This window comes from Cotesia glomerata, linkage group LG3 (assembly GCF_020080835.1).
Source record: "Cotesia glomerata isolate CgM1 linkage group LG3, MPM_Cglom_v2.3, whole genome shotgun sequence".
NCBI classification, from domain to species: Eukaryota; Metazoa; Arthropoda; class Insecta; order Hymenoptera; family Braconidae; genus Cotesia; species Cotesia glomerata.
This window is the reverse complement of record NC_058160.1, coordinates 19203611-19230694: the sequence shown is the minus strand read 5'-3', so window position 1 is coordinate 19230694 and position 27084 is coordinate 19203611. Positions and strand designations below refer to the sequence as shown.

The 27084-nt window shown below is 28.4% G+C and overlaps 3 protein-coding genes across 16 annotated transcripts in view; 1 reads left to right on the top strand and 2 right to left on the bottom strand.

The window, feature by feature from the left end:
* Positions 1-9337: 9337 nt before the first annotated feature.
* LOC123261526 lies at positions 9338-11841 on the bottom strand. 2 transcript variants are annotated; one of them, XM_044723169.1, is made up of 3 exons: positions 11758-11841; positions 11257-11302; positions 9338-10883 (listed from the first exon to the last, which is right to left on the bottom strand). In XM_044723169.1, the coding sequence occupies exon 3, from the start codon at positions 10850-10852 to the stop codon at positions 9401-9403; it is 1452 nt and encodes a 483-aa protein (XP_044579104.1). In that variant the 5' UTR covers positions 10853-10883; positions 11257-11302; positions 11758-11841; the 3' UTR covers positions 9338-9400. The 2 variants fall into 2 exon arrangements, with proteins under 2 accessions (XP_044579104.1, XP_044579105.1); XM_044723170.1 differs by lacking the exon at positions 11758-11841 and adding an exon at positions 11396-11433.
* A 5340-nt stretch (positions 11842-17181) lies between these two features.
* Positions 17182-20863, top strand: LOC123261520 (glycogen [starch] synthase-like). Its single transcript, XM_044723160.1, has 12 exons — positions 17182-17329; positions 17851-17997; positions 18108-18292; positions 18405-18601; positions 18692-18884; positions 18955-19217; positions 19283-19493; positions 19567-19703; positions 19766-19898; positions 19968-20354; positions 20427-20627; positions 20777-20863. The coding sequence occupies exons 2-12, from the start codon at positions 17859-17861 to the stop codon at positions 20807-20809; spliced, it is 2079 nt and encodes a 692-aa protein (XP_044579095.1). The 5' UTR covers positions 17182-17329; positions 17851-17858; the 3' UTR covers positions 20810-20863.
* Positions 20864-23877: 3014 nt separating this feature from the next.
* The window catches only part of LOC123261509 (mitogen-activated protein kinase-binding protein 1), a 65709-nt gene continuing 62502 nt past the window's right edge, over positions 23878-27084 (bottom strand). For 10 of the 13 annotated variants that reach the window (XM_044723122.1, XM_044723121.1, XM_044723129.1 and 7 more), the window contains 3 exons: positions 26868-27043; positions 26753-26773; positions 23878-25176 (listed from right to left, as the gene is read on the bottom strand). In XM_044723122.1, the coding sequence (XP_044579057.1) occupies positions 24797-25176; positions 26753-26773; positions 26868-27043 (577 nt within the window). In that variant the 3' untranslated portion in view covers positions 23878-24796. The remainder of the gene's footprint in view (positions 25177-26752; positions 26774-26867; positions 27044-27084) is intronic. The other 3 variants (XM_044723126.1, XM_044723130.1, XM_044723125.1) reach the window with 2 other exon arrangements.

The window sequence follows — 27084 nt, the reverse complement described above, 5'->3', positions numbered from 1 at the left end:
TCAATTTTTAATAAAAAATTCCGTACCATCCGTGCCAAGAAATCGCCGGACTTGTATTTTTATCTATCACTTGGCTGGATACTCGGTAAATTTTATTTTTTGTTGAATTACCCTGGGCCATTTGTGCTCATAAATGAGTAGAATTTAATTAACTTGCCATTGTTAACAACAAATACTCGTCATTTAATTGATTAAATTAATTTTTTTATATAAAGTTGCCGGACTTGTATTTCTATCGAGCACTTGGCTGGATACTCGTTGCATTTTGTTTTTTTTTTGAGTTATCCTGGGCCATTGGTGCTGATAAATAGCTTGAATATAATTCAAACGCCATTATTAATAACATATACTCAGCATTCAATTAATTAATTAAATTTTTTATATATAATTCCGTGCCATCCGTGCCAGAAAATTGCCGGGCTTGCACTTTTATCGAGCACTTGGCTGGATACTCGTTATATTTAATTTTTTGTATGAAATTCCGTGCCATCCGTACCAGAAAATTGCCGGACTTGTATTTTTATCGTGCACTTGGCTGGATACACGGTGCATTATTTTTTTTTTGAGTTACCCTCGGCCATTGGTGCTCATAAAGTGGTGAAATATAATTTACTCGCCATTATTAATAACAAATACTCGGCATTTAATGAATTAATTCAATTTTCAATCCAAAATTCCCTGCCATCCGTGCCAGGACTTAGCCGGACTTGTATTTCTTTCGAGCACTTGGCTGGATACTTGGTGCATTTTATTCTTTACGAGTTACCCTGGGCCATTGGTGCTGATGAATAGGTTGAATATAATTCAAACGCCATTATTAATAACAAATACTCGGCATTTAATAAATCAATTCATTTTTTTATACAAAATTCCGTGCCTTCCGTGCCAGGAAATTGCCGTACTTGTATTTTTATCGTGCACTTGGCTGGATAGTCGTTACAGTTCATTTTTTATATCAAATCCGTGCCATGCGTGCCAAGTATATTCTTCTCAATTGTTTACCATAATTTTTTTTCACTTTAAAAAAGAGTAGGTACGGTAAAAGCACCAATTATTGACAGGGGTCCAATTATTGACACCCTAAATTATTTTTAAATATATTTTATTATCTGTTATAAGAATTACTACCATATAAATTTTTAATAAATGCTCATTAATTAAGAAATCGAAAACAATGACTGCCAGTTCAGAATATTAAATATAAATTATTAAAAAAAAATAAAGTTAGCACTAGTTCATCAAACCAGCTTACGAGCGTCCATTTTCTTAATTACTTCGGTTAGAAAAGCACTTTTTCTAATCCCGAGTGAGAATTAATTACTTCATCTAATAACATAATTTTTTTTTTTTTTAATAATTAATGTATGAAAAATTCATAATATTGAATAATCGCAATTAATTGTATGTTGCCGTACTTGTATTTTTATCGAGCACCTGGCTGAATACTTGTTGCATTAAATTATTTAATGAGCAACTTTAGGCCATTTGTGCTTATAAATTGGTAGAGTATAATTTACTCGCCATTATTTATAACAAATCAGCGGCCTTTAATTAATTGAATTAAATTTTTTACATATACTTGCCGTACTTGTATTTTTATCGAGCACCTGGCTGGATACTTGTTGCAATAAATTTTTTATGAGTAACTCTAGGCCATTTGTGCTGATAAATTGGTAGAATATAATTCACACATCTTCATTTACAACAAATAATCGGCATTTAGCTAATTACATTACATTTTTCATAAGAAATTCCGTGCCATCCGTGCCAAGATCATGCCGGACTTGTATTTTTGTCGGGCACTTGGCTGGATACTTGTTGCAATAAATTTTTTATGAGTAACTCTAGGCCATTTGTGCTGATAAATTGGTGGAATATAATTCACACATCTTTCTTAATAACAAATAATCGGCATTTAATTAAATAAATTAAATTTTTTATATATAATAGCCGCACTTGTATTTCATTGAGCACCTGGCTGGATACTTGTTGGATTAAATTATTTAACGAGTAACTTTAGGCCATTTGTGCTTATAAATTTCTAGAGTATAATTTACACGCCATTATTTAAAACAAATCAGTGGCATTTAATTAATTTAATTAAATTTTTTATATATAATTGCCGTACTTGTATTTTTATCGAGCAGATGGCTGGACACTTGTTGCATTAAATTATTTAATGAGCAACTTTAGGCCATTCGTGCTTATAAATTGGTTGAGTATAATTTACTCGCTATTATTTATAACAAATCATCGGCATTTAATTAATTTAATTAAATTTTTCATAAAAAATTCCGTGCCATCCGTGCCAAGAAAAGCTGATTTCAAATCAATGATTTAATACCCTAATGGAATGCACCTGTTGAAGGTAGATTGTTACTATTGGAGTATTTTTTTTCAAAAATGTTAATTGTTTCCTTTAAATTACTAAGTCATAAAAAAATAAATTGTTTATAGTGAAAACAACTTGAAAATGTTTATAACAACATAAAATAATAGAAATTATACACTCACTTTTTTACTTCCAAATATGAATGGTACCTTAAAATTCTAATCGATTAAGTTTTATATAAATTCACTCTAACGTTGTTAAATTTTTTACACTCCAAATACAATATTACACTATTTTACATGTTTATAAAGAGTATTTATAAATCATATTTTCTTCGTAACGGATTCCGATAATCTACCGATTAGTATTATCATTATTATTATTATTATGTTATTAAATGCTCAGGGGGGTTGTCCCCGGAGTCCGATTCTCCGAGGGCCCAGCCTGAGCTCCATCCATTACTGCTGGACCACTCCGCACAACAAGGCGGTTAGTGATCACAGCAGGCCAAAGTCATTTTCCTAAGTAGACGGAGGGAACCTAGTATGACAGCCTTCTGCATCCTGACCGCCAAGAATTCAGCTTTTGATGAGCAAGCTGGAACTCTGGCAAGTGAGGATACAAAAGACTGTTTCATCCCTCCGAGGACGCCAACAATCAGGACGACGAGCTTGACACGGTAACCTGGGTAAAGTTTGCCAATTTCAAACAGGAGATCCTGATATATCTGTCTTTTGTGCTCTTCTTTGGCTGAGATGTTGTATTCAGCCGGGGCCGAGAACTCAATGACATAAATGTCACGAGTAGCCTTGTCGAAGAGCACAATATCAGGTTTGTTGTGATCTATCCGCCGAGTTGTTGCAAACGGCATGTTCCAATAAATTTTGCAACTGTCATTCTCAACAACCTGGGGAATATCTCCTGGCAGATAAGGCAGCACCGGTGTCACGTCAATACCGTAGCGGTGACGAAGATAGTAGTACAGTACTCTCAAGGCAGCATTGTGACGCTGGATGTATGCACCTCTCGCCAGCACAGGACATGCTGACAAAATGTGCATAAGCGTCTCCGGATGTTGTTTACACGCCCTGCAGGTCGTGTCCGGGAGCTGCACCTGGAGCACCTTGCTACGGTACTCTAGAGTGTTAATGACACCATCTTGGCAAGCAAATATGAACCCTTCAGTCTCGGACATCAGGCCAGCTGACTTTAAGAAGGAAAACGTCAGCTGGGTGGACAAGCCATGATCACGCACGTGTTTGAAGAACACGCTGTGCATAGACTTGTCCATCAGTTTGCCTAGGAGTAGTTTTTCCTCGGCGTTCCTGATGGCGCTCTTGAATTCCTCCTTTCGGAGTTCCATAAGAGCGTTTATTTCTCCAAGACCAAGGGTTCTTGCCGCATATATTGCTGCCTTATATAAGAACGACCCCTTATGCGCATTCTCATGTTTATGAACAATTTGCATAAGAAAGTCATCCTCATCTGCAGTGAAATTGACAACTTCGTGTGTTAAACCCAGGACTAAACGATCGTGAAGCCGCTCCAAGCTCTGCAAACCTCTCCCTCCGATCGACCGGGAGAGGTATAATCTGGCGACTGATGAATTGGGGTGCATGCTCCGGTTCATGTTGATAGTCTTACGGGTTCTGATGTCGAGATCTCGCAGATCCTTTCGGGCCCATTTTAAGACACCGAAAGAGTATAGTAAGACTGGGACAGCGAGCGTGTTAGTAGCGGAGACTTTATTTTTGCCGGAAAGTTCAGAGGACCAAATTTTCCGGAGTCTCCTAACATACTCGCTACGGAGAGTTGCTTGGACTTCGGAGACCGCATGCATGCGGTGCTCTTCCATTCCTAGATATCTATACAACTCTCCGGCGTCTAATTGTCTTAAAACGCTCCCATCTACCAACTCGACATCATCACCCGTAACAGAGCACTTACCCCTCGCCAGATGTACGACCAGATATTATTATTATTATTATTATTATTATTATTATTATTATTATTATTATTATTATCGTTTTAATTTTTTGCACTCCAAATTCATCAATAAACTGAACAAATTTTTTATTCACATCACTGTTAAATTATTTATTGCATAATTATTTTCAAATTTTATAAATAAATGATTAATATTTTATTTCACAATTAGCGTGATTATTTATTGGAGTATTATATTCCTCGTGTTATGGAGTACGTATTAGCTGGACTTATAAATGTAAAACTTATACGTTCACTATGAGCCCTTTAATGCTATGAAAAATTATTTAAGGCAGAAATGCGCATGTATGCGCCATCTATTAGATTAATGCTCAACAATTAGAACGGCCTGTTTTATCAATTTTTAAGCGATAAGCTTAGTCGCAAGTAGGTAGCACCGCTTGGCATTTTTATCCATCATGAACGCCCCTTTATCATTTCCTATAGCACATCTTTAGTACGGCAGGTTCACCAACCTTACAATTCAAAAGTTTCTACTATCTTCTGCATTTTGTCCCTCCCTCAGCCAACGCGAGATTTAAGTTAGTACCGTAGAAAAGTAAACTCCAATCTTAAAGGTGCTCACACACATGTTAATAAACTAAGGTAAATTGCTTGCAGTTATCCTTTTATTTATTTACTTTGAGATCACTGCGAGAAAGTATTGTTGTATATAATTCTATATAATAAACTAACGATGTGGCTAAGGTACAGCAAGCAAACGATACGACTCCGTACACAAACAGCACCGTATATATACGGAGTGTTACAAATCCCGGGAAATTCAAATTTTATACGTAATACACGCTTGTAGAATGGCACATGTACGAAGTCGTACACATACTGCAGAATAAATGAAGTCATAATAATAATAATAATAATAATAATAATAATAATAATAGTTAAAAAATGGAAATAATTATAATGTTAATAATAAACTGATAAATATAATAGCAACGATATTTATTATTATTATAATTATTATTATTATTATTATTATTATTATTATTATTATTATTATTATTATTATCATTTTTAAATTATTGAGTATTGAGGATTAGATTTGAATTTATAATTATCTCAATTACAAAAAATGTAAAAATTCATGTAAAATTAAAGTTTCAATTGATAATTTAGTTTGTTAATCTAAGCCAAAGAGTATTTGCGGCTTATTTATATAAAATTTTATTGATGCTGCTAAATATTGTACGATAAGTGATACTTTCATTGATTTATATTGAAACTTTATAAACATTCAATTTCTGCGGGAAAAATACAAACTTTGAATTGAAAATTTTTTTAATAACAAATAATGTTAAAATTTTTTTTTAATATAAAATCCCTAGAATTAATTAGTGAATAACTTTCCATATGTATTTTTCTAAATATATTTTCTTCTAATTCAATTGCATTTAGTAACTAGAGTCAATACTTAAAAGAGCTAGAATTGTTTGATTTTGCTTTCTTCGGAAAAGTTAGCTGATCAAGATCTGAGTAATTCTGTTCGAGCACTGTACAGATACTACAAACGTCTTGATGATTGTAGCCTGTAGGTGGCACTACTTGTTAATTAAGCGAAGTTTGAAACGATGATATTTCTTACATAATACGAATATTATTTATAAGTTTACGAAATGTGATATATACTAACAACAATATGATATTGACACTAAATAATGACGAAAATAATAATAATTATAATAACGACAATATTAACAATGACAATAAGGATAATACTAAAAATATTTTTAATGGTAAAAATAAATTGATAATATGGTTTATCATTATTATCATTGATATTGTTTTTTAATTATTAAGTATTAAAGTATTAAATTCAAATTTACAACTATCACAACTACAAAAATGTAAAAAATTTTTCAAAATATATGTGAAATTAAATGCTTACAACTGATCATTTAGTTTATCAATCTGAGCTAAAAAGTATTCGCGGCTTATTGATATAAAATTTTATCAATGCTGCTAGATATTGTACGAAAAGTGATACTTTAAATGATTTATATTAAAACTTTATAAACATTCAATTTCCGCGGGAAAAATACAAACTTTGAATTAAAAATTTTTTTAAAAACAAAAAATGTTAAAATATTTTTTTTAATATAAAATCCCTAGAATTAATTATTAAATAACTTTCCATTCGTATTTTTCTAAATATACTTTCTTTTCATTTATTTGTATTTATTAACTAGAGTCAATATTTAAGGGCCAGTTTTTCAATCGAGGATAAAATTTTATCTAATGATAAAATATATCTATATATTTCATATATATATAAATATACTGGCATCATAATTTTATCCTGGATAAAATTTTATCTTGATTTGAAAAACTGGCCCTAAAAGAGCTAGAATTGTTTGATTTTGCTTTCTTCGGAAAAGTCAGCTTATCAAGATCTGAGTAATTCTGTTCGAGCAATGTACAGATACTACAAACGTCTTGATGATTGTTGCCTGTAGGTGGCACTACTTGTTAATTGAGCGAAGTTTGAAACGATGATATTTCTTACATAATATTTATTAACCAGTCTCAGGGAAGGGCACGTAAAATACTTAACGTATTATACTTAGTTTTAGACATGTATAATACACGTAAATTACCGGTTGGGTTTCTTACGTGACGTATTTTACGTTAGGTATTTCAACACCATCTACCGAACTTTTGATGAACTTAAATTAGTAAATAAATAAATATAAACTAAAAATTTATCATTATTAACCTAATATTTAATTAAATTGAAGTTTTTACATTAATAATTCATAGAATTATAATATCATAAAGAAAAAAATATGCAAAGAGGAGGTCGACCGAAGCACAGTTTTTGGGAAGAAGGAGGATTTCAGCGTATTCGTGAAAACGGAAAACAAGTTGCATTATGTGTAAAGTGTAAAAAAATAATGAATAATACCACTGAACAACGATTGAAGAGTCACAGGTAAATTTAATCTTAGTCTCAATTTTTTTCTATTCTCTATGATTTAAAATTATTAAACTATAAATTTATTTTATAGGAAGTCGCGTATTTGGGAAAACTCTGATTCAATTTCTGAATCTGAAGATAACTGTAATATAACATTGTCTAAAAAACGAAGAAATCTTTAAGTAACTTTTTTTATAGTAATAATTTCATTTGATCTAATTCAAGATCTTTATTTTAAAAAATTTTGTAAAATATTACGGCCTGCATATGAAGTCCCTAGTGAAGTTAAGTTATCGACAACTTTACTTGAAAAAGCTCACGATAAATTTACTGATCGTAAACTAAACTTGAAGGAGAAAAAAGGAACATTATTATTTTGTAAAAATGTTGCTCAAACAAGTGGCTTAGAGATTATTGCTATAACAAGAACTGGAAATGATACATTATTTCTAAAGTCTTGGATCTTGGGAGAAGAACGTGATTATATAAGTAATTATTTGCAAATGATTAACGAGTCAAGCTCGATCGCACTTAAAAAGTATTATATATCAGTGTATGCTGTGATATCATTTATAAACATACCAAAAAATAATCGTATTCTTGATTCCACATCAGCATCGCAACTTCCATCGGAATCTATAATTATGTGGTACTTTGATTGTCATTTAGAAACTGTCGATACACTCATGCAGCAATTCACGATGATTCTTTAGAAATCAAAATTAATCGTCTGTTAAACGCTATAAAAAGTACTGATGTTGAAAAAGAATTAGTAGAGGTAGTTATTTCATGAAAATTAGTAAATATAGTAATATAGTTTATGAATTTTTGATTGATGAACTAGATGATACAGGATTTCAGGAATTAGAGTGTTTTAAAAATTCTAAAGATTTATTTGCAAAGTTAATTACTAAAACTACCTGTTCAAAAACTTTTTGGAGTATATAGCTTCAGAACAAAATCCAAATCTTAGTATGTTGGCTCAATCATTATTAAAAATACCAGCATGTACGATAAAATTTAATCAGTATGACTTAGGTAAAAACTTACCAGAAAAATTAGTACCTAAGTTCACTGATGTTTTTTATAATCTTAAATTTATGAATGCTAATTAACAAAGAATATATTATATAAATTTTCAATCATTAAATATATTATACAGATATAGGAATTATTATTAAACAATTAGATTGTTATATTGAATGTTTGTTTCAACCTATGAAAGACCTGTAATTTTAAATCATAATTAGTATATTTACATCTTATAAACTTGTAAATAGCAATTTAATTATTTATATTTATCTGTGATCAATTAAAACAACTTATCTAAGGATTATATTATATACAAGATATCTTATAAGCAAATTTTAATTGTTACTCAACAGTCATTAAAATTAAATGAATGAAAATCTGTGATCAAAGTAACTTATTATTATAATTATTTTACTGTGGTAAATTAAAAAAGTTATTCTATTTATTAAATTAGCTTATAAGCAAATTTTAATTGTTACTTAAAAAATGAAAATCTGTGATCAAAGTAACTTATTATTATTATTATTATTTTACTGTGGTAAATTAAAAAAGTTATTCTATTTATTAAATTAGCTTATAATCAAATTTTAATTATTTTTTAAAAATGATCAAAATTTGATAAATAAATAACTGAGATTTGAGTTCTTACTAATTTCTGTGATATTAGATTAATTTATTGATCTCAGTTTATGATCAAATTAAAAACAAATTCTAAACGTTATGTAACAATAATATTAAAACAAATATGTAAGAATAATCAATAAATACCAATTTAAATATGGTAATTATTTACGTATGTATTTGATTTGTTTTTATTATAAAAATTTTCATAGAAAGTAGAAATAAACTTTGTTCTGGATACATGATATTTTACGAATTCATTTCATCCTTTTACTGATAATTTATAATTAAGAAATCATTATTCTGGAAAATTTTTATTAAAAATATATTTGATGTGAATTTCAACTTTACTAATAAACACAACAATAAAATTATTTACAATACAATTTTCAAGTACAAAAATTTTTATTTCTTCAAGTATATAACTAAATTAATTATCATTGTAAATTTTATAATAATACATACACATTACACAATATATATATTTTAAATACTCATTTCGAATTTCCAGAACTCATTTTCAATGTATAATAAATGTCGATTAACTTTTCTGAACGTTCGGGTGTTAAACGATTTCGAAGACAAGAATGAACAAATGACCTGTTTGAAAATAATCTTTCAATTTGTGCTGATGACGATGGAATGTTAATCAATCGTTGAGCTAATTGAGAAATTACTGGGTATGAGTTTTCGGCCATTTGCCAAAATAATTTTGGAGGGACATTTCCTTTTTTCAGTAATGATTCAAAAATTCCAACTTTATTTTCATAAGCTTCCATTTCATGATAAGATTCATTTAATTCATTCCTTATAAATTCAATAGCTTGAGAATAATATTTATCGGTATGACGAAACTGTTTTCCTTGATAACCTGGATGCAATAAATTCGCTGCTAATAAAATTCGAGTCAATACTTTGTCAATGCGTTTTTGGACAATTTCTTGAATTTTTTCATTATCAGTCGGAACGTTTAATTTCATCCACTCTTCAGCTGCATCAGGTAAAGTAAAATTTGACTGTTGACATTCATTAATTAATGAACAAACTGGATCAGATAAAACGATGAAATTTTGTAATTTTGTTATTAAAGAATCATCGAAAATCTGATCATTCAAAGTAATCAATTTTTCTTTCTCTTGTTTTTTTGATTTTGTAAAAGACGGATTGTTTAATTTATTACTGATAATTTTTTTCATTATATCTAAATTTTTTAAGCAACACCGAAACGCATCACGATAACTGCACCAACGAGTTTTGCAAGCCATTTTAATTTTTGTTCCTCCGTTTTCTATTATCTCTCGTTCTAAATTAGAAGCTTTGAATGTACGTAAAATGGTATTTATAGATTCTGCAAATGATTTATCAATAAGGTCCTTGGCAAGTAAATTTCCATGATGACTGCTGCATCCTGCATGCCATAAAATTACAGCTTTACCCATTGCTGTCATAACTGGAGCGTTATCAGAAACTACGGCATAAATGGTTTTATTATAATTTGTTTTGGCTATTTCGACAGCTTCTTCAATAACTTTAGTTAATTGTTGTGTATCTTCAGATAACAATGTGAAATCCCAAGAGTTTAAAAAAAAACTTGGTTCATTTGCTGTATGAATAATACATACAACATTTTTAGTATTTGCAACCGAATTTTTCCAACCATCTATCACTATTACTCCTTCTGACTGATTAATTTTTGTGTGTTCACTTGAAATTTTGCTATGTAATTTATTTAACAACGTATTGGAGAGAGTTTTTCTGCATGGCAGATGATAGTTCGGATTTAACGACTTAACAAACTCTTTAAACGGAATTGATTCAACAATACTAAACAGAAGATTGCATCCTACGAAAAATTTCACAAGTTTCATCAATAGTTGATAAATCACTCCTACTATTTGATGAAATGCTTGAAGTCGCTTTAGATTGATTATCAAATGAAATATCATCTGACCTTTCTTCAGAGGATCTACTTAGCACCTATAGAAATGTAAAGAAAAATTTATTCAAAATAAAAAAAAATTTGTTTTTTTGAAAATATTCACTGAGAAAAAAAATACTTTTACTCAATTAACAATTTTTTGGTTCAAGAAATTCGATGAGATCAAATATTCTATTATTTTTAATTACTAATTTCTGAAGAGAAGAGCATCAATATTTATCTTTGGATAATAGATAAACAAGAGAATAGGTTTATTTAAATTAAGTAAAAATTATTTTAATCAATGTAACAAGTTCTTGAGCTAAGAATATATATTCTCGAAAATTTTCAAGAACATAAATTCTTGTATCAAGAAAATTTTCTTAATAAAAGTATTTTTTTTCTCAGTGTAATTATCGCTTTGCAATATACCTTAGTTTTTCCCGAGGGATCAGTAGTTTTGGCAGCACATCTATTTCTGAAATAAGTGAAGAAAATACAAAATTAATTATCAAAAAAAATTTTTTTTTAATTCAATGAAAATATAAATATTTATTAAATAACTATTTACTGCTTGGGACTGGTGAGGCGTGGGTTCGAATCCCGGTGTGAGCTGAAATTTAATTTTCAGTGAACATCGGTGCTCGTAACTCATGCCGGGCTGTACAGGTTTGGGTTTTTCGATGGTTTCCCCAAGCCCTGTGCTACCGGTGGGGCACAGGCAAATGCGTGCAGTTTCCCCAAAGTCGGCCCATCGCCGCATTACTCTCCAGGCTGAAAAAGTATGTAATACCGCCAAACTTATTCTGCCAAACTTAATGTACCGATCAGCCTGGAGTCCCCTTCCGGTCTCGGCCGGACCCCCATCGAGACAGAAGTCTGAAAAGCGGGGTTAAAATAAAAAAAAAAAAAAAAAAAAAAATAACTATTTACCGATGACTTTGTAATCGAATTTGTGCAGTATTTTTTAACTTATAATTGCACTTTAAACATTGAGCAATATTTTTACCATTTAACTTTTCAATCTTTAACAATTTTCTTTAAAAATGATTGATAAATTTTTTTTTTTAATGCACTCATTTTGAGATAAAATTAAAAGTTTAGATTAGTTATTGCGAAAACTGTTGAAAGACGGTTAGAATTTTAAAAATGTACAATGTCCAATGATAACCACCAGGTGGCATACAAATCGACGTATAATACCGGAATTTAAGTATTTTACGTAGTTTACGTAAAATACGTAGGAAACTGCTCGTTACGCGTAACTGCCCACCCCTGACCAGTCTAAATACACAACAGACTAAACGTTGTTCGAGTTCTACTTTCTTGGGATAAACCAGCTGTTCAGTGTCTGGAGAATTTTCATTGAAGATAGTGTACATTCTATAATCTCATGGTTGTTGCCTGTAGATGGCACTGTCATTCAATTCGGCGGGTTTTAAATAATCTTAATCTCTTGATAATACGTAACATAACTATGCGTTTGATACATTGTGTCATTTACCAACAACAATATCATAATAACAATAAATAATATTGGTAATCATAATAACAACAACAATAATAGTAATTATAATCCGAACAAAAACAGTTTCACTGTAAAAAAAATCGCGCCAAGTCCACGTTCATAAGACTATTAAGGAAAAAAAAATTTTTTTTTTTCTTTACAAAAAGATATAAAATAGAAAAATGAAAAAATCAACAGACTCGATAGAGTCTGGCGCCAAGTTCCGTTCTCAAGCCAGACTAGCGAGTGTGTATATACCGTAAGCAGAACGGTTTTTTGAAGTTACAAATTTTTTTTCAAATTTATTTTGATTTTTTTTTTATATGATATTTTATAATAGTAGTTCATGCTTTTTATTACGCGTATTACTTGATTATTATCAATTATCTTTATAATTTCTATTTAAAATTATTAAAAATAATCAGCACAAACTATAGCGACCCAGATTTTTAGATTTTAACTTTTTTCTTATGTAAAAAGCGGACGGCCAGAGACTAAATAATATAAGGATGCATGCTAATCTTATAATAGATGGGAAACTACAGTGAAAAAAAGATATTTGACAGCTTGCAATTACACACGCCAGGCGGCGTAAGAAAAACTTTTACATGAACTATAGCTTAAAGGGGATAGTTTGCCACCGGAAATGTATTAAATTAAAATTGTCAATTTTTATTATAATTACAAAAAATACTGAAATCCGAACAAAAACAGTTTCACTTTAAAAAATTGCGCCAAGTCCACGTTCATAAAACTCATCTCAATAACATTTGCACTTTACAAAAAAAATTAGGCTCGTTTTAATAATTTTCATTCTCTACAAAAAGATGTGAAATACAAAAAAATACCAAGAAACCGTCAGAATGTTGAAAAAATTGAAAAAAAATTTGTTGAAAATTAAAAAATAAAAAAAAAATTTTTTTATCGTACTTGGCGCGCGTCATTGAGTACCCCAAATTTTTTCAGGATAAATAAACATCCTTTTAATGCTGAGAAATTTATAAGTAAGTCAACCTATGTTATTTCATAATAAGTTTTACAAAAGTTAGGTAAAATTGACATGTCATACGCAGTTATGCAAACTACATATAAGTCGATACGTATGCATACGTTGGGTCGGTTGCATTGTGAGAATTGTGTTTACTAAAAAATAAAACATATGGCCGACTAAATTGGGACAATGCGGTGTGAGTGCCAATCAAAATGTGTTAATTACAGTTAAACGAAGCAATATCAAACTTTAATATTGCATAAGGTTCTTCATTAAAGATTAATGACGAAGCTGAAAAAAAATAAATCCAAAAATTTTATATAATTTCAGATTTCTTGAACACACCACCATATTGACAGTTGTTCTCACTAAAGATCTAAAAAAAATTTTAAGAACGGGTTTTTTCACTAAAACTGATAATTAATACACTAAGCAATGTTTTCAATGAGTTCAGTATCCTTGACTAATGAAATCTAAATAAATATATAATATGATTATATATATACAAGCGAAATCGATTTTTCTTGAGTTGAAATTCTTCCGAAAAAATTTGGGGTACTCAATGACGCGCGCCAAGTACGATAAAAAATTTTTTAATTTTCAACAAATTTTTTTTCAATTTTTTCAACATTATGACGGTTTCTTGGTATTTTTTTGTATTTCACATCTTTTTGTAGAGAATGAAAATTATTAAAACGAGCCTAATTTTTTTTGTAAAGTGCAAATGTTATTGAGATGAGTTTTATGAACGTGGACTTGGCGTAATTTTTTACAGTGAAACTGTTTTTGTTCGGATTTTCCAAAACGTTCGCTTAAAAAAGGGATTGCTCGAGTACTCAAGACTAGGTCATAAAAACCAGGCATCCATGCGGGTTGCATATAGTCTGGGAATGTCGAGTTGCCGTGACGTCATCGCAGCATAATCCCATTTTTGCCAACTCGAGAAGGGATGCTTGCTGAAGACAGGAGTCGCAGAGGCGCATGCAACTACCCTCACTACCCTCTGGGACTCTCCCACTCCAAAGGTACGAACATCTCAACCAGGGGAGTCGAAAACCAAGGAACAAGAAGGGACTTATCAAAAAGCAAGACTGTAGTACACTACGCAAATTTTCCTTTTTCGAAATTATTGTCGGTACTTTTTATTTTGTAACCTATTGAATAATAAATAATAGATTTGCGCGCAAGGCAAATCTAAATTAAACTAAAATAATCTGAGCGTTTTAAATTCATTAAATATTTATATTATTTAATTTAAATTATTCAAATTTAAATCTACTCTCCCGCCTTAATCTATTTACTGCGAGTTGAACGCCCTACAGCGTTCCAACGGGCGAATTAAAAGAACTCAATAAATTTACTATAGCCAATTTGGGGCTATACAACAATAGATAACTCATATTCAATTCAAAGAATCGAAACTTAAATTCCCAGAATCAGATTGACGATATCAAGCGAACCTTAAAACCTTTCCACTGCTTTTCTGTAAGATGTGATGTAGTACCACATGCCGCCATCTACATAGGATATAAATTAGCGGTTTATTTAAATTTAAATCAGACAAATAATTGATTAATAATATAATTATAAGAATAATTATTTGTAGAAAAATAATAAGAATAATATTAAGAACATCGTAACAAAGAAAATAAAACATATGGAATACTTAAATATAGAATGGTCACTCGAGAGGAAAATAAAATATAATATCTCGAGAAAAGCTATAAAAAGGAGAAACTAAAATCTTAAGGTAGTTGTAGCGTGATAGGCATTTCAACAGAAAATTATAAAATTTTTTTTATCGAAAGATAAATAAATTAATAATTCACTACCAAAATTTCAGATCAATTGACCGCACCGTTTTTAAGTAATTAATTTTCGAAATTGCGTCTTTTACACGTAGAGGTATAGAGAGATGGTAAAGTTAGTATGAAATCTTTGGCCCACTCGAGTGGTACGGAAGATTTCATACTAACTTTACCATCTCTCTATACTTCTACGTGTAAAAGATGCAATTTCGAAAATTAATTACTTAAAAACGGTGCGGTCAATTGATCTGAAATTTTGGTAGTAAATTATTAATATATTTATCTTTCAATAAAAAAAATTTCATAATTTTCTGTTGAAATGCCTATCACGCTACAACTACCTTAAATAACAAATACATCTTTGTTTCTTAGAGACTCTAGCAAAATACTACAATTTACGACTTTGAATAAAGGACTTTATTATCCTAGGCTAAACTAAATATTCTCTTTTTATGGCTTTTCTTCTAACCAGGCAACGACTACGACGCCATGTGTTAAACACATGGTTAGTTTCACTTTTCCGAGAGAAAATTAAGCGAAGGCGTCACTTTTACTTTTGAGTCCCACTCTTGAAGAAATCGACCAATTAGAAATCATTCTTATAATAAATCCAACCCTAAAGCTAAAATCTCCCCTCTAAAATAAGTTATTAACTCGATGTAAAACTTAGGAAAATTAAGATATAGCAGTAAGCAAGTAACTCCTGTATATGAAACATCTTACAATATATCCCATATAACTTGCATATAAAATCTCATCATTCATAATACCGAATGCCAAATCCTCATCCTAACTAGTATAAATTAATAATAATATTAATTATTATTCACGAAAGTCCGTAACAGGAATACTTTCGTATTCTTTAGCGAATTTCAAAGAGCCCGCCGATCTGAGCCGAATCTAACTATAATATTGAGACATCTACAGCAGTAAAAACTTACTAAACATCGGATCAGATCATAACGAAGAAATGGTAAGAAGTCAAAGAACGAAAAAGTTGGAGCGACTTTATTATGTATTTTTTTTCCACGGCGTTCTCTTTAGTACTCTACGATTGCGGTAAAATGTCCACAAAATCAAACTTTGTGGAGCGTGAAATTTAGAAGTTACAGTAAAGTTGTAGAGCAACAGAAAGAATGATAATTTAAAAAAGAAAAAATTAGAATAAATGCTTTCTTTAGTATTAAGGCTAAGCCATAGTAAATGTATTTTATGAAATTTGATATTTCTAATTGCTTTTTGAAAAAATTATTAAATGAACTATTATAAAGCTTCCGCAATAGCTAGTCGTATGTTACTTTTCGGAAACTTCATTTTATTTGATTTTAAAATCTATTTAAGACGTAATTAGAAAAGTGCAATTTCTAAGAATTAATTTGCTACAGCCTACCTTTAAAGAGCGGGAATTGAAGTTACGAAGATTTTGTCGTAGTATGCACTACAATAAATTAAATTTTGATTGTTATAGATTAATAAATGAGTAAATAGATGTATACATGTTGTTTATCCTATATGGATCCTATAACATTATTAATTATAAGTTAGTTTATTTTTTTTTTAATTAACTTTTATTTATGTCTAAATAAAATTCATGTAATTGATGCAAAAGTTTAAATAAAATAATAAAAAAACTTTATGAACAGTTATTACATAGTAGATATATCTCCATATATCTTAAGTATTTTTACTCAAAATTTTAGTCTAACAATATATTATTTAATTAATAATAGTATACTCATTGTCTAAATATTTTAAATATGTGTTAAAAAAAGATACATAAAAATAAATACGATATTTTAGTTAGCGACTGGTTACTATATATCTCATCATGTATTTCATATATTTATTTATTTATATTCTATTTTGTCGAAATTCATTCGTTTGGATCTCTATTTATCGTAAATAGGAGATCGGAAGATGCACGAAAAAAATACTCGAAGTATATATATATATATATATATATATATATATATATATATATATATATATATATATATATATATATATATATATATATATATATATAACAAAAACCGAAAACACCCGAAAGATTCAATTCCTTTGACCTTTCTTGAAACTTAGATGACCTTCACTCTTCAAAATCCGAAGATCAGTCGTGGCGCATACACACGTATTTTTATCTATCAAACACTGCCAAGTTGACAAAGTTTTAATTAAGCACTTTTTATTCTATTTAAGGTATGTATATTTTGCTGAAGATTTATATTTTGTTGTTTATTTGTATTCTATTCATAATAATAAACAGCTTCAATGAGAATTTTTTGTTATTATTTAACAAATTAATATTTATATCTTTTTATTCATGTGTCAAAGATTTAATCTTACAAGAACTTATGATAATTTTTGTTTTATAATTGTTTTCTTTATCATTAAATATTAAGAATTATAAATTACGATCTATTTTTCATTACAACGGTTGAGCTAGTATCTACTCTAAACATAAATCAATTATTTAAATGAACTATTACTGTCATACTAAACAACAATTTTTCTCAGTAATTCACTAAATAATTGCGTAATACTTATAGTAAATTTAATTATTACCAAAATGTGATTATATAAATTATCAATTTAATTTCTCGATCAATTATCAATGTCAAAGGTTATTTCATCTGGGTGTCACGAATTCTATTACTTTCAGATGCTTTAATTATCTATAAACCTTTAATTTTTTAATTATTATATTTAATAACTTACAGAGTAAAAAATGTCTCGAGAACGAGCTTCTCGACGATTTTACAGAATGGATAGTTCACACGATCTATCGGTTTATATGGATCGAGGGCATAATGCTGAGCAAGAAAATCGGTGGAGTTTTGAAGTAGCTTGGGAAGTTGCTAATAAAGGTTTGATACTCAACTGTGTACTTATTTTTTATGATCCATATATTTATAATTTATAAAAATTATTATTTTACATACATCAAAGCTTGCAATATTTTTTCTTTTTATTATAGTTGGCGGTATTTATACTGTAATTAGATCAAAAGCTTATGTGTCAACTGAAGAATTGGGGGATCAGTATTGTATGATGGGACCTTACAAGGAACAATCTGCTAGGACTGAAGTGGAACAAGCTGAATTTCCCCATCATAGTCCCTTGAAGAAAGCTGTCGAAGTATTGAGAGATCAAGGATTTAAAGTATAATTTATTATCATTATCATTATTATTATTATTATTATTCTTATTATTATTATTGATAAATGAATTTAAGCAATGAAAAAATACATATGATTTGGATCAATGAATACAGGTAGTGACTGGTACTTGGCTTGTTGATGGGAACCCTCAAGTAATTTTATTTGACATCGGGAGTGCAGCATGGAAACTAGATGAATACAAGTCAGAATTATGGAATACTTGCAATCTAGGTATTCCACATTTAGATATTGAAGCTAATGATGCCGTTATACTGGGATATCTTGTATGTCAATTTATAACTCAATTCAGGTAAGATAAAATTCGTTAAAATTTATTATATTGTAATTTTTTACAGTAATTTTAATAGATTATTAAATTGACATTGATAAATAAATTTAGAAAAGCTGCTGAAGAGAGTTCCAGTGTACAGCCAAGAGTTTTGGTCCATTGCCATGAGTGGCAAGCCGGTCTTGGATTAGTTGCCTTGAGAACAAGACATGTTGATGTCGCGACTATTTTCACTACTCATGCAACGCTCTTAGGCAGATACCTTTGTGCCGGGAAAACTGATTTTTACAATAACTTGGATAAGGTAAACTTTAAATGATAAAGATGGATGGGGATATTCTTTACGTATTTATAATTATAAAAAAAAATTCCAGTTTAATGTTGATGAAGAAGCTGGAAAACGTCAAATCTATCATCGATATTGTATGGAACGAGCAGCGGCTCACCTTTGTCATATATTTACAACTGTTTCGGATATTACTGGCATTGAAGCTGAACATTTACTCAAACGTAAACCGGATATTATCACACCAAATGGTTTGAATGTCAAAAAATTTTCAGCTCTTCATGAGTTTCAAAATTTACATGCTGTTAGCAAAGAGAAAATTCACGAATTTGTCCGAGGTCATTTCTATGGGTTTGTATTAAAAAAAAAATAAAAAAAAAAACCTTATTAATAATAAAAATAAATTATTATTTCAGTCATTTTGACTTTGATCTGGATAAAACTTTATATTTTTTCACTGCTGGACGTTACGAATTCGGAAATAAAGGAGCTGATATTTTTATAGAAGCTTTAGCCAGATTAAATCATTATTTAAAAACCTCAAAACCAGATATTACTGTGGTTGCATTTTTAATTTTTCCCGCACGTACAAATAATTTTAACGTTGAATCTCTACGCGGCCATGCGGTAAGTATTTTAATAATTCTAGGTTTGATGTAAACGAGTTGTGCTTTAATCTTATGAAATCAAATTTTTCCAGGTGACTAAATCATTAAGAGACACTATCCATGTCATTCAACAAAATGTTGGCAAACGAATGTATGAATCTTGTCTTTCCGGAAGATTACCTGATGCAATGGATATGCTATTGAAAGATGAAATTATAAAAATTAAATGGTAAAAGTTGATTTACTATAAATCTAAAAAATTATTTAAACATTATTAAAAACTTTTTACAGTTGTCTATATGCTTTACAACGAAGTGGTCTACCCCCAGTTACGACTCATAATGTTGTTGATGATTGGAATGATCCAATTTTGAATACAATAAGAAGGTGTAATTTATTCAATACGGTCCATGATCGAGTTAAAGTAATATTTCTAAAAATGTGACCAACAAAATTAAAAAAAAAAATTTAACAAAATATTTTTTACTTATAGATTGTCTTTCATCCAGAGTTTTTATCTTCTACGAATCCACTTTTTGGGCTTGATTATGAAGAATTTGTTCGAGGATGTCATTTAGGAGTTTTCCCATCATATTACGAACCATGGGGGTATACTCCAGCTGAATGTACAGTTATGGGTATTCCAAGTATAACAACAAATTTATCTGGATTTGGTTGTTTTATGCAAGAACATATCGCTGATCCCATGAGTTATGGAATTTATATTGTCGATCGTCATTTTATTGATATTGAATCTAGCGTTCAACAATTAGCCAATTACATGTTTGATTTTGCTCGACTTAGTCGACGGCAGCGAATTATTCAGAGAAATCGTACCGAACGTTTAAGTGACATGCTTGATTGGCGAAATCTTGGAATTGTAGATATTTTTTTATTTTCATCATTCAAGTAATGAAAGAAAAAAACTAACCAAATGTTTATTTAATTTTAGTATTATCGGCAAGCAAGAATGAAAGCGTTAGTAAAAGTTTATCCAGAATTTACATCAGAACTGGATGATACTAGTGTTGGTCGATTTAACTATCCAAGACCGTTTAGTGAGCCTCCATCACCGTCTTCATCTCGCATTACTACACCTGCAGCTTCAGTCCATGGTTCTGACGAAGAGGATGAAGTCGATGATGAAAAAGAGGTGCGGATTTATTGTTAATAGTTTATACAGTAAAATTTCTATTTAGCTGTGCAAGTTATGTTTTTTACTTTTTTTAAAACATAGCTATAAAACTTTATAGAAATTTAAGCATGTTGGATAATTAATAATTTGATTTAATGGTTTTTCAGCTTGAAGAATTAAGACAAGCAAATGACAGATAAGGTCATTGTTTTTTTTTTTTAAAGTGATAATATTGAAAAATTGATAACATCCACGAAAATAATAATTTAAAATAAATACTTTATTAGTAAGAAACTTATACTATCATATTTAATTTTTTAGTTATAAACTGCTGCTACAATTTTTAATAGATATTATTAGTTAATAGATTTTTTTTTTTTTTTCATTATTTTTCTTTTCACCTTTCAAGTAAAATTGAGATAAAATTTATTGAATATTTTTTTTTTTTTTATAGATTATAATAATTTGATTTTGAGTCAAATATATGAATTTAAAAGATTGTTTTATCATAAAAAATTATAGGACATTTATTATCAGAGGCATCTATAAGAGATTTTTAATGATTATTGTTAAAATTTCTTGTGATAATCTATGAGTACAATATAAAAGTTTATACTGATATTATGAAAAAATAAATTATATTTTTACTCAAAAAACGAAGTAATCTGTAGTACACAAAATAAATATATCAAAAATAATTACCGATCAATGTATGTTGCTTTTTGATTCAGAAAATACTATTCATTTCGTAGCGCAATGAAACTTTGTATAGTTACTAGGATAATTTAAATAACTTTTTTTTTATGATTTTAAGTTACTTTCAAATGTGAAAAAAATTTTCTCGCTCTCTCTCGAAAAAGAAAAACGAAATTTTATATTTATGTAACAGACGAACAAATTTAATCTTTTTTAAATAAAACTACCATAAAAATGCATTTTTATGAAAATTGATTCTCTATAAAAAAAAAACTTCGGTTTTGTTAATTTATTTCAACGATTTAAAAGTTATGCAGTGTTAAACTTTATGAAGAAATGAATATAATCTCTATTATATATTTAATTGTATGTCTGACCATAATAATTAAATTTAAGAATAATTTTGGGCTTTTTAGAAATAACTTTTAACAATAAAAAGTATTTATTACTACATAATAAATCATTTGGAACTATTTATTTATTCTTAATGAGAAATCCTATTCTAGAAAAAAAAATTTTTTTTTTTGTGTTATTCCAGCGACAAAACGAAGCCTTGATAAGTCTCGTGAAGAAATCAAAGTATTATTTTCTTTTAATTACTTTGATAATTGTAATTAGTTAATTACGTATGTAATAAGTTCATTAATAATGTTAAAATTTGAAATGATTTTCTTTTTCTGAGAACAAATCAAATCGAAAAAAATTTAGCCAGTTTTATTTTCTGATTTATACTGTTTACGGTGATACGTGATAATATTGATAACAAATAAATGTATATAAATAAATACGTACAATTATTCAAACTGATCAACTTGAAAAATATAACTGAATACTAAGTGCATAATATTTTTGTTTGTTCTCTCATGAAATTAAATATTCTTAAAGAGACATACCGAATTGTTAGATAAAATCTTTATTCTATAAGATACATCTAAAATTAGAGGTTTTTGAAGTAATTGTGATGGTGTCTTCAAGAATACATATTCAGAACTTTCTTTAAAACTATTCATGGTGTTAACGTCCAAAAACTAAAATTAATAGATAAACTCGAGAATTTTCTTTTAATTTCTTTAAAACAATTGAGCTTTTTAAAATTTAATGATACTATTTGAAAAACGCTTTTTAAAATATTGAAAAATTTTTTCATTACTGCATCATTTGATATTTTATTCAAACTTTGTGAAAATCTTTTTTATTTTTTTAGAGTATTAAAGAAGGAAATCTTCACACATTCAATTTTCGTATATTTGTTGGTTTTCGCTTGCCCTAATTAAAGCATCTGAAAAGTTTCATTTTTATGCACATATATTATTGACCGTAATAAATTTTTTATTTACTATGTTAACATTTTAAGATAATATTTCAGAGCTGAAAAATACAAATTCTTTTTATTTTTTCAACTGAGAATTGGATCTATATTGAGATAAGTTGACTTTGCTCTGATAAGCAGTCCTGAGTAACCATCTGAACATGCAACCTGATTATTCAAGTTATGTTTATCACAATATTGAATAAACAACTGATCTCGAAAAGTTAGGAATTAAACCTGTCACTATTCATGAATAACAAGTGATTATATATTACTTTTCGTTAAAATATTAAAATTATTAATAATATTCGATCTCAAGTATTGATTAAAATAAAATTAAATAATATACACAAATTCTTTATTCATTTTGAATTTATATCATTGATTTTTACTTGGCATTGTTTCATTCACTATAAGTAATGAAATAGTTAATATAATTATTTTAACATCGACTGTACGAAGAAAATAATGTAATCGTTTATTTTTTATATTTTATTTAATAAAAAAATCACGGATTTTATTAGTTAAAGTACTATTTCTTTCTGGACTAAACAATTAAGTAAAACGAAAAAAATAAAGTTAAGTATGCTTATTTTTTCCTAAAAGACGTAAATCGGATTTAGAAGTATGTAATCCTTTTGGTTACATGTAGTAAATAAGTTATTTCCAATAATAAAACAATTCATAAATTTATGAGATTCAATTATATTTTTACACTTTGTATTAATTAATTAATTTTTTTTGTTTTTCTATTGAAATATAATTTCAATAGTTGGTGTTACAAAAATGATTAATGGGTAGTTTTTCCATAAATTAAAAAATGATCTATTTTATAAGTTTGAATGTAATGGCACTATATAAAGTACAAGATATCAAAAACGAATTTTAATTTTTTTATTAAGAGCAAATATTTTATATTGAATTAATGTTTTTTTCATGCTTTCATTTAGTTTTTTTTTTTTTTTACTACATCATTTTTGTTTGGTAATTGGCATATTTAATTTGAAACTATCAAATTGATGGCAAATTATTTTTTAATATGTATTTTATTTTGTTTATGAAGATATATGTATTTCAAACGTATTTATGTATATATTGCCATGCAATAAAAATATATAATTTTTTTTTTTAGCGGAAAAAACTTTATTATTATTATTATTATTATTATTAATATTGTTGTTAATATTATTATTATATTTTCCATTATCATTTAATTATCTAAATATATATTATTGTATATAATAAAATAAAGAGACTAATACATATAAAAAAACTAATTTATCAATTTTCTTGATTGGTAGTATTTACATAATTATTTGCAATAAATGGCTAAAAAATCGATGTCCATAAGTATTTTTCAATATCTTATTTTCAAATAAATAAATTCAATTAAATTAACGAATGTTACAATTCTACCATGACTGATAAAAACATAAGTATCAATTAAGATAAATGACATAGCCTTTGGTTGTATAACAGACGAAAATATTATTACCGTTATAGTTTATAACACGTGTTATACAAAAATGTATTAATACTACGAGTCTTTAGTTATTGGCATTTCTTGGCGTAGGGCCCATTACTAGTTTTATTATAGATCCTTACTGATTATTTAACACAAATATTTTTTTTTCTTTTTCAATTTTAATGTACATATAATATAAATGTATAAACTATAGCGGCAAATGACTTCATTTTATTTATTTTTATTGTCATTAAAATTTGCAGAACATAGATACTGAGTAGAAAATTTAAGTTGTTATTTTTCAAATAAATAAATAAATTTAAATTATAGTTTAAAAGCTCATAAATTATCAATGAATATGATGTAAAAATGAATGATGTTAGAAATTTTTCCATAAAGTTATTTTGATGTCTTATTTAAGTAGTTATTCTTACAACGTTATAATTGCATCACTTCCAATATGGCTCAAAAATAATTTCTTATTGACGAATAATAAAAGATAGAAAGCATTTGTGTTAATAATAATGACACGATATTACATTAATTATCAAGCTCAGGGAATTATATTCAATTCCATTTGTGGCAAGAGAGCAATAGTTTAAACCACAAATCATTTGGATAATTATGTTTGTTAATTCTTGCGGCAGTTAAAATCTACTCTCGAGGTAATTTCTACTTAAGTTTCTAAACACATTTTTTTATTAGCTTACATATGCCCTAAACATGATTAGGTTGTGTACCACTCATTCTTTGCTGCATCATAGTCAAAAGCAATTCCGAGTATTGTTGCATTATATTTACAACTTTACCCTGATCTTGACCTGCTAATAATTCTTGAAATGTTTCAGCCGCTTCATTAACAACTAAAGAATTATTACCAGTACTTTCTTTATTAGTTGTACTAGCTGCGACAAGACGAAGTGTTCGCATTGCTTCATTAACTGATGATTCTAAACCTCGAAGCATTGTATCTCTATCAATAGGCTCAAGCTCTGGATTTGCAGAACTATCCATCGTTAATCGCTTATATAGCTGAACCACATTATCTGCGGTTCTTGTCAATTCATCAGCGATTGTATTACATAATTGCGGAGACACTGTAAATGATAAATTATTTCAGTTCAAGTCAAATTTTAGTTTAGTATTAACAATTTTATAGTTCATGCATTAAACATGATACTAGATATTTAAATATTTGGAGAAATAAACTACAGTTAAATGTTGTATAATTGCGACGTTTCGTATATTTTTTTATATTTCCTCAAGCAACTGCAAATAATTGCAATAAATTAGTGTAACGTAGTATTAAATATAAATCCGAAAAGGTAATGTCAATAACATCTTTTTTACAATTTAATTCATCACAAAGTCTGCAATTACTCAGCTAGCTGGATTATCCATACGGCTACCATCACATTGCAAATGAAATTCATCATTGAATAGTAGATAACTGGTCTCAAAAAAAAATTCAACAAGTCTATCAGCGTACTTTTCGATACCGTTAACATTTCAATCCTCTTCGACAATATTTAGTACAAGAATTTAAGTAATATTTTTGAAAAGGGGCACTACATCTAGTGAAACTAAAACATAATCTGGTGGTAATATTAAAGTTCTTATCTGGCTGACAAACTCAAAGGAATTCTTAACTCCATATTCAAATATAGCATCATCTGGAATCAATACTCTATGACACCATTCGAATTAAAAGATACTACTAAATCATTAACTTGCTTCTGAAATTTACATGTAGAGTCCTTATCAAACCTTTGATAAATCACATCATATCCAAAGTATTCAAGTGTTCATCGCGGCACATAGTCACAGTTGAATTTCCTCTATCCGACCTGATGACAATTACATTCTCATTATCAGCAACAAATCTCCTAGTTTCAATGACATCCGTTAAATTGATAAATATGTTTAGTGTCAGGTCTATTAATAGTTTTTAAAATAAATTCACAGTTCTGGAACTTTTACTAATTTATTGTAATTATTTGTAGTTGCTTGAGGAATTATAAAAGAATATACGAAAGATCGCAATCTCCGATTTTTATTTGACTACTGGACATTAAAATAATGAAGAATGAATATATATGAATGAATATATATGAATGAATATATATGTTGTTATTTTTTATTACTAATGCAGAATCAGTTTTATCTTTTTGTTTGCTATTTTGATCAATAAATAAATTTTTTTATTGTGGGCTTAAAAAAAAAAAACTAATTAAGTAATTGACAGTTAAAACAAGCGCTACAAGTGGTATGATAAATATAGTGTGTAGCACGAGAAGAAACAAAAGTTTTAAACTACGGGTGATATCAGCCTTCGCTTAAGAAATTAATACTCTTTCTGGTCTGAAATTGTCTTGTTTCAACTCTTTCTACACCGAGCAAATTGCAAACTATCATATATAGTATTATTCGTGTTTTATCAAATATTTTTGTAATCATCTGAGTAGATTTATTTCAGGAATTCGTTATTCAACTATATCCATCAAAGTTATTAAAAAGGTTTTAATAAAAATATAGATTAAGTATAAAACCGACTTTAATCAATTGTTGAAAATAAATGATAATGGTTTAAAATTATCACTGCAGTATGATTACAGAAATTTTCGAAATAATACTCATAAAAGATTTTATAAAATGAAATTCATAATAGGTTACCTAATTTTCTATCTGTATTAACTGAAAGCATTAATAGATAGAAAAAGTTGATTAAATGAATATTTATGATTTAATGAACGTAAATAACATACTCGAAATACAAAATTTTACTTACATTCAGCATTAGCTACATTTATATCTTTAGTTGGAAGTTTTTGTAGATTTAAATCCAATTGATTTCGACTAGACAGCCTTATATTGCTTTGACCACTTGCATCATTCATCAGCCGACTTTTTGATATTGATGTATTTGATCCTGATCGTTTTATTAGTGATCCACTGGAATTGAAACTATTTAAAAAAAGTTATTATGAATTATTAATTAATAAATA